Below are 16,043 nucleotides of genomic sequence, written 5' to 3' on the forward strand. Positions count from 1 at the left end.
ATAAGAAACCCCTATTACCTTCCCAGATATGGTATACCAGCCTACTGATCTGCAGTATGGCTAATATCAATATTCATACAGAACAGGGCGGGGAGACAAAATAAATCTTTAGTTTGGGGAAATAGAAAATGATTGCAACAGTGTAACAAAGAATGTTCGTTTTGTTTATTGAAAAAAAAAAAGAAAGAAAGAAAAAAGGGGGACCTGGCCAGTTTGGCTCTATGATTAGAGCATCAGCCAGCAGACCAAAAGGTCTCTGGTTCCATTTCTGGTCAAGGGCATGTACCTGGGCCCCAGTTGGAGTCGTGTGGGAAGCAACCAATCGATGTGTCTCTCTCTCCCTTTTCTCTCTTCCATTCTCTCTAAAAATCAATGGAAAAATATCCTCAAGTGAGGATTTAAAAACAAAGGGGGGGGGGGGAGACTGATGATTATATAAATTTGTGATAGTTTGGGTTAAATATAGGTTAATAAAACTTCTCCATGTTTTAATATATTAATGTACACTATTGGTCTCTAATTGAAGAAAAATCTATCTAGCATTTTGCAGTCTTTTATGGCCACTAAATCTCTTTTTTTCCAGAACAAATTAATTCATAGAATTCATGTAGGAAATACTGATTCAGAAATTTCCTATGGCATGGGCATTTAAAAAATTTTAAATAGTATCTTATTTTCACAACTTTCATATTGTTATGCCTAATTCTTTATGGTTCTACTCTATCTTGGTGCAATTTTTAAAATATGATAAAGCAGCAAATTGTAAAAGAAGGTATAAAATAATTAAAGTGTTGACAATATAATTAACTTTATATCAGCAAACTTTTGATAAATTCTATCGGATTTAATATAAAATTTAGATTCCCACCCCTGCATTCTCCTCAGTCATATAAACCATAGTGCAAATAAGTCGTGTTAAATTTGAACAGAGATTAATACTGGATTGCTGATGATGAGATAATTTTTACTGTCATCTTCCTTCTTTTCTACATCAAACAGATAATCTCATAAGCAGACCGCTTTGATACCTCAGTATTCTGTTTATTTTGAAGTGATTCAAGATGCTGTTGCTTTATTCTGCATGGTAATATTCTACAATATTTAAAAATGTTCATGTTATCTTTTCACTAATTTATTCACAACCAGTTGAACCTGCAGGACCAATGAGAAATAAAGACTTTATTATATTTGAGTCTATACTGATTAGGTAGGTACTCTACGCACTAAGAAGTGAAATTAAATGTTTATAGAGTTTTATTACTACTTTGAAAACTCCTCTAAAGCCAATATGTGTTTGTAAATTATTTTTTTCCCTCTCTTTAAGCTTTCCCCATGATATTTGCTGTTATAAAATACATCTCACACTAAAGTGCGTAGTTGACTATCTGCAGCATGTTGCATAAGTGCACTTTGTATCTCAGTTCTGTGCCTAGAAAAATATGTTTCAAAAGAAACAGTTAAGCCCTGGCCGGTTTGGCTCAGTGGTTAGAGCATCGGCCTGCAGTCCAGAGAGACCCGGGTTCGGTTCCCGCTAAGGGCATGTACCTCGGTTGCAGTTTATCCCCGGCCCTGGTTGGTCGTGCGGGTGGCAGCCACTCGATGTGTCCCTTTCACATCGATGTTTCTCTCTCTCTCTCTCCCTTCCTCTCTCTCCCTCCCACTCTATCTGTACAAAAAATGGAAAGATATCCTCGGGTGAGGATAAAAAAAAAAGAAAAGAAACAGTTAATTTCAGAATTAAAATGGTTAATCACAGGAAGATAATAAAATCTGATTTTAAGGGTTAAATGATCATTGAAATTCATTATAACTGGCATCATTCATTTCCTTTTACGTTTGACCTATTTGTTACACATTTGCCTTAAATGATAATGCCATTCTAGAAGAATCAATCATATAATTGATAGACAATTTCAATATACCACAGCCAAGTGCAATTCCTTAACTCAAGATATATAAAATAATTTTTCTTGAGAAAAATCAAATAGTTACATTAACCTCATTTTTGAAATTTGAAAATTTACACTAAAAATTTGAATCATAAAATAATGCCCCAGTCTTTGAATTACCCTTTAACATAGGATTGAGTGGCATATTATTAAAGATTGTTCTAGTAATATTTAATTCCTCAGTAACTGATGAAATAAGTGATGTGAATAAAGCAAATATTTTAAGACCATGATAATAGGTAGTTATTATTCTTATGTGAAAGTTTTAGAAGAAATGAAATTTCAGAAAATAAAGTTACCTAAAATAAATCACTTAAAATATCAAGTTTGCATAAATATAGTCATTTGATTTATATCGGATAATAATACTCAGATAAACTGTTAAGTATTGAGACACTTTAAAAGGAAGCTGATTAAATCTACATCAAGCATGGCTGCCATCTTGTGGGGACAGGATATAATGTAGTGAGGGGCCAATCTCAATAAAGAGCCCCTGTTGGGTTATAAGTAATGATCTGACCTCCATTTACCAATTGCTTGATGTTTATTAACATTCTCCCTAAAGCTCAACATCAACATCTAGACAGAGGAGATAAGAGGTCTGAACAAAAAGAGGGTGTGTGTGTGTGTGTGTATGTGTATGAAATTTTGCTCCTAAAAGTTAAGTATCATGGCTAATGTATGGACAGTGAAAAAGCTTTGAAATTCAAAGTTTTCACTTGCATTAACCTTAAATATAGATGGGCTTGGTAAAGTGCTCATAACAACAACAAAAAATCAATTTAATTGCTGAATTTGGTTAGAATTTATATATCACTGAGTTGGAAGAAAACATGGCATTGCCTTAATAAGGCAGCCTTACAGATTTAGGATACACTTTAAAAGGAAGGATGGGATTAAGAGTAATGTGGAAGGGAAGAAAGAAGAAAGGAAGAAACCACATATTGCCAAGGAAAATATTTTCACTATTGTTACAGATAACATAGTTTGACAGAGTAGAAAGTAGTGAGTCAGTGCAAGTTTGACCAGGGGGAAAAAAAAATTAAAAAGACAGGGTATACCCAATATGAATATGTTATATAGAAATGTGTGATTTAATGATTTTCTTGAAGCATATTTAAAAATCAAAAATGTGTTTTCTAAGTTCCAATCTTTCAACAAACATCAGTACAGCTTCTGAGACTCTGTTTTCCATCCTCTTCTAGAAAACTGGCATTGCATAAGAGAGGCCCTGAAGACTCATCGAGCTCTTAAAGTCTTTGATCTGCTAAATATATAAGGTGTTCTTTTAGCCCCTCACACAAAAATAATTTGTTTTTTTGTTTTTTGGGGTTTTTTGGCAAATGAACATCTCAATTATAATTTCATAGCCATAATTCGTTATTGCCTGTATATATAGGTGGTCAGTCACTGTCCTCTTACAGCTTTCCTTGCAGATTCATGTTTAAGTTGTCATGTACTTAGAATTTTTTGTGAAGCTAACCATATGTATGACACTAATGATACAATTTCTGTAAGTCCTCACCTAACTTTGTTTTGGAAACTGGGATTTTAAGCAAAGGAATGATGTATAAAGAAACCAGTTTTGACTGACAAGCCTTAGAACAGGGGGTTTGAGGGGGAAGAGATAAACTACAGACTTTACATGCATGTATGCATGACCAATGAACAAAGACAGCAAAGCTGGGGATGGGGCAGGAAGAAGGAGAGGAGGGTGTCAATGGGGGGAAAATGAGAAACATCTGTAACAAAAACAAATTAATAAAAAATTAAAAAGAAAAAGCAAGAAGGAAGGAAGGAAGGAAGGAAGGAAGGAAGGAAGGAAGGAAGGAAGGAAGGAAGGAAGGAAGGAAAGGAGGGAGGGAGGGAGGGAGGGAGAAAAGAAACCAGTTTTACAATAGACTACTTGATATAAGCCAGAGTTTAGTTCCTATGGCATATTTCTAGTCACAAAAACATAACCAAACTTCTAAATAAGACCCTGAAAACTAATATTAAACTTTGACATAAATATGAGCTATACCTACATTTAAAAAAAAATAAGATAATAAAAACAAGTAAGATAATTATTTTCCAAACTGCTATTCCAGTTCAGAGTCGAGGGTGGCCGGAGTCTATCCTGGCAGCTCAGTCACACCCACACTTATGCTCATGCTCACACTCACACGGGGACAATTTAGCTACTATGCCAACTCATGTAATCTGCATGTCTTCGGGATGTGGGAGGAAACCAGAGTATCTGAAGAAAACCCACTTGGACATGGACATGCAAACTCATATAGACAGTGGCTACATCTGGGGATTCATTTTCTTTTTTTCTCATCAATGTTATAAGGAAATGAAGTTGCACAAAACCACATTATTCAAGGACCTCTGTGTAATGAATTAAAAGTAATGTTTTAAATACATTAGATTCTATTTTCTCCGCTTTATTCTTTTCAAAGCGAACTTTTCTCCCTAATTTTCATGTTGTCCCTATTATAAATTAACAGATTTTTATAGTAAAACAAAATAAATCTGAGTCATTGAATATTATTGAAGAATTCTTTAAAATTAACTAATGTAAGTTGACTTTCTGCTATTAATAACATTCAGTGAGCAGCTGATGTTTAAAGTTTAGACATTGTAGTTTTAGGTGTTTTTTTGAGTGTGTGTGTGTGTGTGTGTGTGTGTGAGAAAGTGAAAGAATTATATATGTTCCAAGGATTTCTATTATATTGTTTCTTAATACAAAATCCAAATTAATATTTCTCCCAAATTCTGTTTTTCTGTAAAATAAATCATTATACTTTACATCTTAAAGATGATCAGATTATCTACCGTTTCAAGTTATTGATGTTCATATTATAACCTAATGGCTGAATGAAGTGACAGTCTTCACAAAGAAGGAATAAATTCATGAATTGTGGTTCACTTACATTTTAATTTTAAAAAAACTAATCATTGGATGTAAAACTTTAACGAATGAAGGTTGTTTTCCCCCAAAAAATGTTAGAATGTCACAAAATTTTGAATTTCAGGGCAGCAAGCCAGATGCAGCAACCTTTTGCATGTGATAATGCTTGAATTAAAGCTAAGTAGTCTTAACTAGACTAATAAACAGCCTTCATAAAAAGCCTATATGAAAGCGTATCCAGTAAATTTGTTATTCTTTTCCCTCTGGAACTTACCATCTAACTTACACATTAAAAAGCTTTGTAGCTAAGTAATATTATATATCACAAGATGCAGTTTTTTAAACTAGTGGAAAATATAGTTAACATATATATTAAAATGTGCTTAAACTTATCGCCCACACAAAAACTATTAATTAGGACTCACCAGGTATATAAATTATTTATATAATTAAATGATTGATTAATATTCTTAAACTGAAAATTATTAAGCTACTGGTATGCTTTAATTTTGCATTAGCTTTCGTGTGTTACTTTTGGAAATCTATATCTCATGGTTCATGATGTTCTCATGGTATTCTGCGATGTGTTACTCAGATTCATTTAAACTTTTGAGTATTATAACAGTGGTTCTGAACTATAGATTCACATTAGGGTCATGTCAAACAAATTGACCAGGTCTCCAAACCCAGTATTTTTATTAAATTATTCTGAAGTTATCTTTTTCAAAAGTTTCTCAAGTTATTCCAAAGTGAAGCTACCTTTGTGAATCACTCAATGGGAGGATTTGGGAATAATGAAAATGTTTTGCTCGTAATATACCAGAACAGATTTCCAAGAGAGAAGATAGTCTGAATTGAGTATATTTAGCTAACTCCAGGAAGGACATTTATTATGCCATTACCGGGCCAGCTAATGTTTTGAAGTTCTTCCTAGTTCTCTGATTCTAAGATATTATATTGCTCTTTCCATGTTAATAGTTATTTCATAATTTTTTCTTGTTAGAGTGCATAGTGACTCATCAATTTTAAAAATGCACTTGTGAATAATATCATAGAAGCAAGCTATGGGGAGATACATCCATTCTTTCAAAGATTCATTATCTGTAACAACAAAATATAATCCGTGAAATTGCAACAGAACCCTTTGAAAACTAAAGTAACATCAACAACAACATGAATACAATCAATATTATGTCCACGTGTACTAATGATGAAAAAGATAAAGAAATGATCAAAATTGAGAGGCATTAATCAGTGATGTCTTCTTGGAAGCACTGCTTTATGACAAATTCAGACGGAAGTGATGAATTTCAAGTCAACAATGAAACTCAAGTCAACAAAGGGGCTCTGTGTAAATGCTACAGTGAATAAAATGTGACTAAGCTATGGTCCTAAGCTACTGTGGAAGCACTGATAATCTAATTCAGAACTGGGCCTATCTAAGACTAATATAAAGGTAGAGAGTATGCTACAAGAGCACTGCAGAGGATGGGTTTATGCCATATAACAACATTGTGTGCAACTTTATGGGCCGAAGGAATTTAAATTAAGCCTTGCAGTAGTGGAGGAGAGTGATTGGGAAGACAAATAAATACCTTCCAACATAACTATTAATCTAAGTAACAATATGGCAGCACAACATTTTCTGAAATGTTCAGGGAAATGATGCACAAGATGAATGAAAGAAGCATTTCACAGAGGCGAGAACATTCAATTGTGTTTGGAGAAATAATAGCCCAATTCACCAGACATGATAGAGAGAAAGGCTCAAGTGAGAGAGTAAGAAGAAAAGAGGTTTGCCAAGTTTGGGAAAGGTTGGTTGAGGAGTTTGACATCTATACATCCCAAGTAACAACATTCCCAAAGGATTCCAGATATAACTGAAATATTAGGTCCCTTAATACCTGGATTTAACTAGTCACTTGGCTGTGTTAACAGTCTGAAACTGAAGCCAGACTGGATATAAGTTAATCTTTAGAAAAAAGGAAGTCACAATCCTTAGGATTTTATTTTAAGGAATAACCTTGCAGAAAATTCTTTCATTCCAGGACTGGGAAGCTGTCTTTCAGTACTTTCTCAGCTCTTTCCGTGGGGAAACAACCAATTTACTAATTCTTAATTTCTATACCTAATCTGTTATAAAGCTACTCGATGTAATATTTTGATCAAATTCTTCCCTAAAACATGTATTTCTGTTTTACTTAATTATTATATTTTTTATTTCAAGACCTTTTTTCTCCATTATCCTGAATTCCTAAAAAAATACACTAGAGACAGGGGGAAAAAAATCACTGTAGAAAAGGCAATTAGCACGTCCTCTCCTTTTTATAACTTTATAATTGAAATCTCATTAAAAGCTTTCTAGGTCTCCTCTCCCTTAGTGACCAGGTGTCCCTAATTTGTTTTTAAACTAATGTGACTAATTCTGGGCAAAGACTAGAAGAATTCTGATACCTGCTCGAGAATAGGAATAGCAAGGTTAAATAAGTGGGGTGGCTTTTTAGGTTGCCTTTAACCTTGTTTTTTCTTTCTTTCTTTCCTTTTTTTTTTTTTTTTTTTTTTAAGGCTTCAAGTCTTGCCTTTTCCTCAGTCCCGGTTGAAGAATCCAAGGGAAATGAGAGCACTATTTTGTTTCTGCCTTGTATTGCAGATAGGGGGAGGAGGTGGTTATTAGAGAGAAGCTCTTCCTCTCTCGGTTTCCCCCTCTCCGCCTGACAGCACCGCTCTCTCGCAGGCTCGCTCCTTCTCCTAGGTGATCCATTTCTAGGCAACGTGGGGCTAGTGCTGAAGCTGCCAAGCTCGCTCGTTCCTCGCTTCCTGCATCCCGCCAGGCGAACCGCTCCAAAAGCATCCTGCAGCCCGTGGCGGCTCCCTCCGCCCTCCCGCCCGGCCCGGCTGCTGGCGCCCGGCGCAACTCCCCCGCCAACCGCGCCCGAGCGAACCGGCTTCCCGGGCCCGCCTCGCCGAGCTCCGCTCCCCGCCTCCCGCAGAAAAAGGATTTTCTCTGCATTACTATCTGCATTACCTTGAAGTTCACTTTTTCCTACCTCTCTTGGAGAGGGTATTTTTTCCCCTCCCTGCTGAAACCTGGCTGCTCCGTTTGGAATCTCCTAATCTTTCCTTTCCACTTAGATTTTATTTGGCAGCGAAGACCAGTGATTCTCTGCGGGCCGTCAGGGCCAGAGGGGGGTTGCTTTTTGGTTGGGAAGGGGGAGGGGGACATCCGGCGTGAGGGGGGTGGGTCTGTTGGAAGTTGCTGCGGAGCCGGGACCCGAGACCCGGGCCCAGGCGCAGCGATGGGGATGGTCTGAGCTCCAGCCTCTCCCCCTGCCCGAGTGCAGCCGAGGCTGGATACATTTTTAAAAAGCCAAACTGCAAACAACTCTGGCGATGCCAAAATTCCCTTCCAAGTGACACGGCTTTACGAAGGAGGATTCCTCAGGCTGGGCTCTTTTTCTTATTTGCTCTGCCTTCCTCAGCGTCGATTAAAGGCTTTGCTCTGGCAGTAGGAATTTAGGGGGGAAAAGAAAAAGCTGTGCTAAACTATCGTGACCTCAAACTCTTTGGGCTGTTTTTTGTTTTTGTTTTTTTAAATCTTGAAAGAAAATCCACCTTGAAAGAAGATCAGCATAGGAGGAGATGGAAGTTTTCCCCTTGTTCTTGGTTTTGTCCGTGTGGTGGTCTCGAACCTGGGACTTGGCAAATGCTGATTCGATCATTCACATCGGTAAGTAAGGGCAGGTGCTGCCGCTGGGTACTTTTTACCGTTTCGGTTCGCAAATGTTCCCCCTTTGCGTCCCCCTCTCCGCCCTCTGTGTGGCTTGTTGGCGGTGGCTGCGGTTCACTGCCCCTTCCAGAAACCCTTCCCTCACTCTTGTTCAGTTTTCTGGCAGGATGCGGATGCTGCTCGAACCTTGACTTGTGCTGTTGTTTGGCGGGGAATCTTGGAGTGTGGGCTGCATGCGAGGGGGACTCGAGTTTACCTCGGGGTGCGTGTGTGCCGGCGAGTGCGGGGGTTCGAAGTGTGTGGGAAAAGGAAGTTTAATAGATTCAACCTTCCATATTCTTCCCCGGATATACATTTGCTCCATTTAAAAATATTATCTTTGAGGGAACGGAGGAGGTGTCTCCTACGAGGCTAAAAGAACTGGGATGGGAAGTGGGGGGAGCTCCCTTCGGATCGAACAGGTGGTTTTGCAACGTGAGCCGGCTGCCTTCGCCACAGCGTTGTGCGATGGTGACGGGCTGCTGGAGGCGCCCCCAGCCTCCTCCTCCTCCTCCTCTCGTCCTCTCGGCTTTGCGGTGCTCGCGCAGAGTCGCCGCGACAGGGCGGGAGGGGCTGGTGGCAGTGTAGCGAGGACTGGGATCCACGCGCCTCGCTGCCTCGCACGCGTTGCCCGGGCCCGGCGCGGCCGTGAGACTTGGCCCGGTGGCACTCGGGGAGCTCGGGGAGCAGACGCGCGCCGGTCGCCTTCGCTGGCCGCCTCGTCGACACTTGCCTCGCTTCGTGGTCAACTCTCAGTTGCAGCTCAAGGCCGAGAGCAGAGGCGCTCCGGCTGCGGTGTGGCGGCCAGACTCCTGGAGAAAGACGGCCGAACCGGCTGGGAGATGCTCCTGGCCCCACCTATTAGCAATCGGACTGGCCGGGACTGGCCGGGGCGGGCGGGGGCGGGCGGGGGCGGGCGGGGGCTGCGCGTCATTATCATGCACAGCGCTCGCAGCTCCAGGCTCCAACTCTTCTCACTAGCTAATGCGTTAGAGCTGAGCTGAGACGAGCTCGTGCAGCCTTTTCTGCGTTAATGCGATTTCCTTTTCGGAAATTCTCATCCGCGGGCCAGCGAGGTTCATTTACTGGGCTGAAGAGAGGCCCCTCTTGGGGAATTTTTCTGGGCACAGGACTTTTATCTGTCCACACGGCGTGATGTTCTGCAAATTGAGGAGACAGATGGGTCGCAGCATCTCCCCTTTCCGTCCCCCTCCCCCTCCCCCGCGCAACACATACATTCTCCCTCCCTTTCCTCCCTGTCCCTCTCTCTCTCTCTCTCCCTCTCCCTCTCCCCTTTCTTCTTCCCCGCTCTCTCCTGGAAGCCTAACCTGCTGCAGGTGGTGGTTGTGCCTGCCCAATTCAGGGTCTTCTATCCTGTGCGTGCCCATAGCGGCCAGCCTCTCAGCTCCAGGGGGCTCCCTCTCTCTTGGTCTCAGAGGCTGTCTTTGTAAACATGTCTGCCATTCTCTATCATTTATATCAATAGAACCATATGTCTGTGCAAGGGGTAATGAGGTCAGGATTCAGAAAACCTTGCATTTAGGCATTAAGTAAATTAAACACTAGATAGCTTGCCTGCTAGATCACGTTTTGCCTGGGGGCTAACAGTGCCTGTGGGTTTTGAACTTTTCAGGGAGAAATTAATGGTCTTATGGAGGGGTTCAGTAATGTTTTGATAGAGTTCAGAAATGAACTGTGCTCCTCTTAAAGAAATGACATGCCTTTATGTCCAGTGTAAATGACTGAAACAGGACTGTAGGTATATATTATTGTACTTTTACATTCGTTTTATGATTAGGGATTTCTGCCTTATGCTCTTTATCACTCAGGAGGGAAGGCTTGTGGATAAATGCTTATTTTGTTGCTTGTTCTGTGGTCTACACAATAAATACACTATTTACAAACACCTACAGATCTTGCTATCCTTTACCAGATGAATACTGTTTTGCAATGCAGTCTGGGCATTTGTTTCAAAATAGAACACAACTGTTGTATTTTTTTACTTTCCATTCTGTTGTCTGTCATTGTGACATGGCTTACTTATTTATAACCAGGCCAAAAAAAGTAACTGTGTACAAATTACAGATTTCTTTAGAAAGCTGGTTGTATGCATGGACTGTGTATGTCTTACTAAAAGAAACTGTTACTTTTTAGACAATTAATTTAACTTGAATGCAATTAGTATATTAGACAAGAGGATTAGCTTCTCTTATAGACTACCTAATAATCTCCTGATGCTAGCAAATTGATATTTGTTTTAAATTCTCCATATTTTTTAATATAGTGAAAAATGTTGTCTCCTAAATTAGAAAGAAAGAAAGAAAGAAAGAAAGAAAGAAAGAAAGAAAGAAAGAAGAAAGAAGACTAATTTGTGTGCGCTTCAGAGGTTTAAGGTTCTCTCCCACCTTCACCCCCACCCAGGCTGACTATAATAAATTCAAAACTGAATCCTCATATTAAACATTGTAAAGCACCACTTACTATTCATTGGATCAGTTTAGTTGCTTGGTTGGATAGGAAAAGAGAATTAATTATGTTTAGGAGGTGATTGCCTTCATTTAATGTTTAATGTGAGAAATATGCGTATGGTAGATCTATTATTTCAGAATTAAAGGGATGAAAGTGATGAAACAGGAGGGAAAGAATATTTCAACTTAAGAGATGGTAGGAGATATGCAGAAATGAAAGGTTTTCATAGCCTCATGTGACGAGTTTAAGCAGAAAGTAGCTGCAATATGTAGTTCAGCAAGCTGGAAAGATAAAAGGACACTGCTGTAATAGTCTTTTTTTTTTTTTTCCTATCTTGTATGTATTTATTGAACACCTTTTACACACACTTCAGTGTGGGGCATACAGATTTAGTGTGAGACATTGCCTTGATCTCAGTGATCTTAGTTTTTTGTTTTGTTTATAATTTAATTGAGTTTATTGGTTAATAAAATTATATAAATTTTAGGAGTACAATTCTATAGTACATCATCTATATATTGTATTGTGTGTTCACTACCCTTAGTCAAGTTTCCTTCCATCACCATTTACCACTTCTGTACCCTCTTCTACGTCCCCCAACCCCCCTTTTCTTCTGGTAATCACCATACTATTGTCTGTGTCTTTAATTTCTTTAATTTTTTTTGCTTGATCTATTCACCTTTTTCACCCAATCACCCTCCCCTCTGACAGCTGCCAGTTTGTTCTCTGTATCTATGAGTCTGTTTCTTGTTAGTTTACTTGTTCATTAGATTCCACATATAAGTGAAATAATATGCTGCTTGTCTTTCTCTTACTGGCTTATTTTACTTACCATAATACTCTCCAGGTCCATCCATGCTGTCTCAAAAGGTAAGATTTCCTTCATTTTTTACAACCGAGTAGTATTCCATTGTAATAGGTTCTTTAACTATCAAATCCTTTTGGTATTGAACCAAAATATATATATGAAAACTCACTCCATTCTTCTTTCTTTCTTTCTTTCTTTCTTTTTTTCTATTCATGCAGGTACTTTAATAAAGTCAACTGCACATTTTAACTTTAATATGTTTTATTAAACACATTATCAGTTCACTGCAAGAGGAGATGGTTAAATTAATGACTGAAATGGAAATGTAGTTCAATCAAAAATGCATAATATTGTAATTACTTTGAGTTTCTGTTAAATCATATTTTAAAAATATTTGATAATTATATACACTTGTTTAATATTCACACACACAGACACAGCATGTTGAATGAATCTCCTTCATTGTGATCATCTTCATCCCCCCACCCCAAAGAAAGGTCGTTTGACATATAAAAACTATGTAATTTTGAAATTATGCTTCTACTTTAAGCCTGTGCATTGATTGAGTAATTTCATCAGACCCACATTACTTGATTGCTTAGAAGTTTCCTAATGATCTGCATGCTGTAGGAAGAACCAAAAAGTCGTGAGTGGAATGGCAATGATACTGTGTTTTATGAGGCTATTCAAAAGTCGCTCTGATTTATGTAGCTGGAAAGCTCCAACGTCTTTGAGATTAGCCACGCTGAGTGCTATTTTCTTCATACATCAGTCGCCCCACACTCTTTACTCCCTTAACACAACAGGAGTTTAGAGCACTGCTTTAATTAAGCAGGGATTAGGTGGCATTTCCAGCCAACTGCACAGTTTGTGTTTTGCTTCATATCTAATATGGAGGATCTCATGTTTTAGCAGTTTAATGTATGCTCATTTCTTTATCTGGTGCCTGTGCTCACAGAACTGATTGAAATGAGCTATCCTCAGTTATATATCTCTGCAAGGAAACACTGAAGCTGAGTACTTATTCATATATTACAAAAATCACTAGCATGTTTTGGTTGTTATCAGTCATGGTAAAATACCTTATGGCAACAGGGAGTAGAAACCAAGCATTTATTCATTTTTTTTTCTCATAAGCCATTGATACTTTATCCTCCAAGATCATAATCATAATCATTCTCATGATATTTGAGAAGCCTAAGACAATTCAGAGTATTTTCATCATGAGAAAGTTCAAATTAAAGTACAAGATTGGTGGTTGAGTAAAATGTGTCACTGCATTAAAAACAAAAATAGACCGTAGATTTAAACCATCAGTTTTTATCCTGTTACACTAAGGATTGTTTTATCAAATACAGAATGTAAAAGCATTTCCAGAAGATGTACAGTGTCTTCTACCAAAATGTATCTTTTCCATATCTTTACATGATTTGCACTGTTTAACAGTAGCCCCTGGGAGTCATCAAGGACTCTTCACATTGTATATCTCAGTGATTTAAGTTATCCTTTCATCATTTAGAGTAGTTTATTGCTCTCTAAGTTTTGGCTAACATATAGTATAAACCTAGAACGTATTAAGAATGTAAAATAAGACTATATTTTACCTTTATTCTGTGTCATTAATACAGTTATTTGATGTGCATTAAGTTGGGCAATGTTATTATTCAATTATATCCACAAGACATGACTAATAAATCATTACACTAAGGACCTTTGCTTTCTACTCCAAATGTACGTCCAGTAAATACCTGCTATAAATTTCAATTAAAATATGAATAAAAATCTAGGTGACTACCTTTCCACTTATCCACCCATAGCAACCAACTGAGATTCTTAAGAGTAATGGAAGATGCATTACATTTAATTCTAATCTCTAAGGCTAAGTTTATAATATTGTAACTTTATCTCAAAGGGATATTATATTTTTAAAACCACACTTTTTCATGAAGAATTATTTTTACTTGCATATATTCTTTTAGTTTAAAAAGGTAAAGTATTTGGCATTGCTGCTGGATCTTCATAATATTCCAGATTATACTTGGCATATTGGTGAGTGGCAACACTTAAGATTTTTTCTGTGAATATCATGTTTATTAGAAAATACATTTATGACCTATAAAGATAGCTTTGCCATTAGGTGTCACTGCATTCTGAGCTGTTCCTTTGTTGTCCTACTTGAAAATCACACGAAATATATATTCTTTTAAATCCTCAGGAAAAAAAAATGCAATTTAATGTTTGTGATACTGTAAGATATAGGTGGTTTTTATTTTCAAACCTGAAGAGCAAAGATAATATCCTGTCGCTTATTCTTCTAAGAATTGAATTTTAGGACTTTATCATCACTCTCTGTTCTGTAGATAGAAGAACTTGCTAGTGATGTAAATTTTCACAAATTTAACCTATTACGTAAATATATTTGTAAACTAATACTTATTCTCGGTGAAAAATCTAAGACACCAAAAAAATATGTAAGTATGCATAACTGCTGATGTATACAGACATTAGCGAATGAGTTTGTTAAGTAATTTCTTAACTGTAGTGAATGTGCTTACCTATGGAACTTTTGGAGTTCTGAACTGATTGATGTTTGTAGCATGAAACCCACTTACACAGAGCTATACATAAACATATATGTGAGCACAAATACAGATAAATATAAAAATAGTGTCAATCACTGAATTTTGTGAATGATCATGTTTTTAGATAGTTTTGGCCTGATAAATATTAAGTTTCATGAATTGTATTAATCTCCACACACACACACACACACACACACACACCCAGAAGACCACCACCATCGGGTTTGTATGGTAGTATAAAAACCAGTGTCTGTTATCACTTATTAATCTTTCTGTTTATTGAATTGTTTTAAAGAGGCAACATTTCTCTTCTAGTACATCCCATGATAAAGCTAATGGAGGATGAAACTTAGACAACTTTAATCTGATAAATTAGTTTTAACATAATAAAAAATCACATAATTAGAGAATGCAATAGAAGGTTAAATGAAGGAACAGTCAGTCATATTATATTAGACCTTGCCCTGTGCCAATATTAAATAATAAACGGTCAGAATAATGTATTATTTAAAAGCTCAGAATAGTCTGGCTGGTGTGACTCAGTGGTTGAACATTGACCCATGCACCAAGAGGTTGCTGGTTCGAATCCTGGTCAGGGCACATGCCCAGATTGTGGGCTCAGTCCACAGTGGGGGGCATGCAGGAGGTAGCCAATCGATAGATAGTCTCTCTCTCCGATGTTTCTATCTCTCTTTCCCTCTCACTTCCTCTCTCTCTAAAATCAATAAAGGAAAAAAATTATTTAAAAAAGTTCAGAACAAAATCAACTGATCAGATGGATATCTAAAGGATAAGGAAAAATACTAAAATAATTCTGGGATTGATATTTAAAAGAACATCTGTGGACTCAGGTAATTTAAATTAGTGAACTTTAACTTTTGAATGTGGAATCAAATTTCAGATGATTGTGAAAAACATAGGTGGGATGTAAAAATTGTTCTGGATCAACTAGATGGTTTGGGGCTAAGTACCAAATTTATCAATTGCAAACAGAGCATTATTCGGAAGTTATTTGCTTTATCTAGTTCTCATTTTTATTAACCCTAAAACAAAATTTAGACTACTGTTTATTTAAGCTCTAAAATTATATAAACTAAAATGAGACAAAGTACTATATTCTGGAATTTACAAACTGAATGCGCACCAGGATATCAGCATATGTTTGGGAGAAGCAGAGTATGAAGGAAAGAGCCAATATTTTGTCAAAGTTCATCATAGGTTTGGATTTCTTCCTCAGGTATTCTTTGCCTTTCTGATGTTTACCTAGGGGTTATCCATATGAAGCTGAGGCTGGGTTAAACTGCTGAGAACCTCCTTGGTGTTTAGAAGGAAGCTCAGAGGCAAGTACAAGAAGCTAAGCACCACAAGGCAGGCCTGTGTGTGCGAAAAATTTTAAATCTCTCTGTAGTCAAGTTCCCTACTAACAAATCTTTGTATTCATGAAAAAAGATCGAGTAATTTTATTAAAATTATTCTTCTGCATTTTCACTCCCTAATAATTAAAAAAGGGATTTTGGAAATAATCTTATTTTATTGCTCTGAGTGCTTGCTTCATTATTAAAATCATTATAGT

The 16,043-nt window shown here is 37.5% G+C and overlaps 1 protein-coding gene across 2 annotated transcripts in view; it reads left to right on the forward strand.

Annotated features, from left to right (window-relative positions):
- The first annotated feature begins 7,784 nt into the window (after window positions 1-7,784).
- GRID2 (glutamate ionotropic receptor delta type subunit 2) overlaps window positions 7,785-16,043 on the forward strand; it is a 1,393,668-nt gene continuing 1,385,409 nt past the window's right edge. Inside the window, exon 1 of one of the 2 annotated variants that reach the window (XM_036259309.1) lies at window positions 7,785-8,572. In XM_036259309.1, the coding sequence (XP_036115202.1) occupies window positions 8,485-8,572 (88 nt within the window). In that variant the 5' untranslated portion in view covers window positions 7,785-8,484. The remainder of the gene's footprint in view (window positions 8,573-16,043) is intronic. The other variant, XM_036259315.1, reaches the window with a different exon arrangement.

Source organism: Molossus molossus, unplaced genomic scaffold, assembly GCF_014108415.1.
Source record: "Molossus molossus isolate mMolMol1 unplaced genomic scaffold, mMolMol1.p scaffold_m16_p_1, whole genome shotgun sequence".
NCBI lineage: Eukaryota > Metazoa > Chordata > Mammalia > Chiroptera > Molossidae > Molossus > Molossus molossus.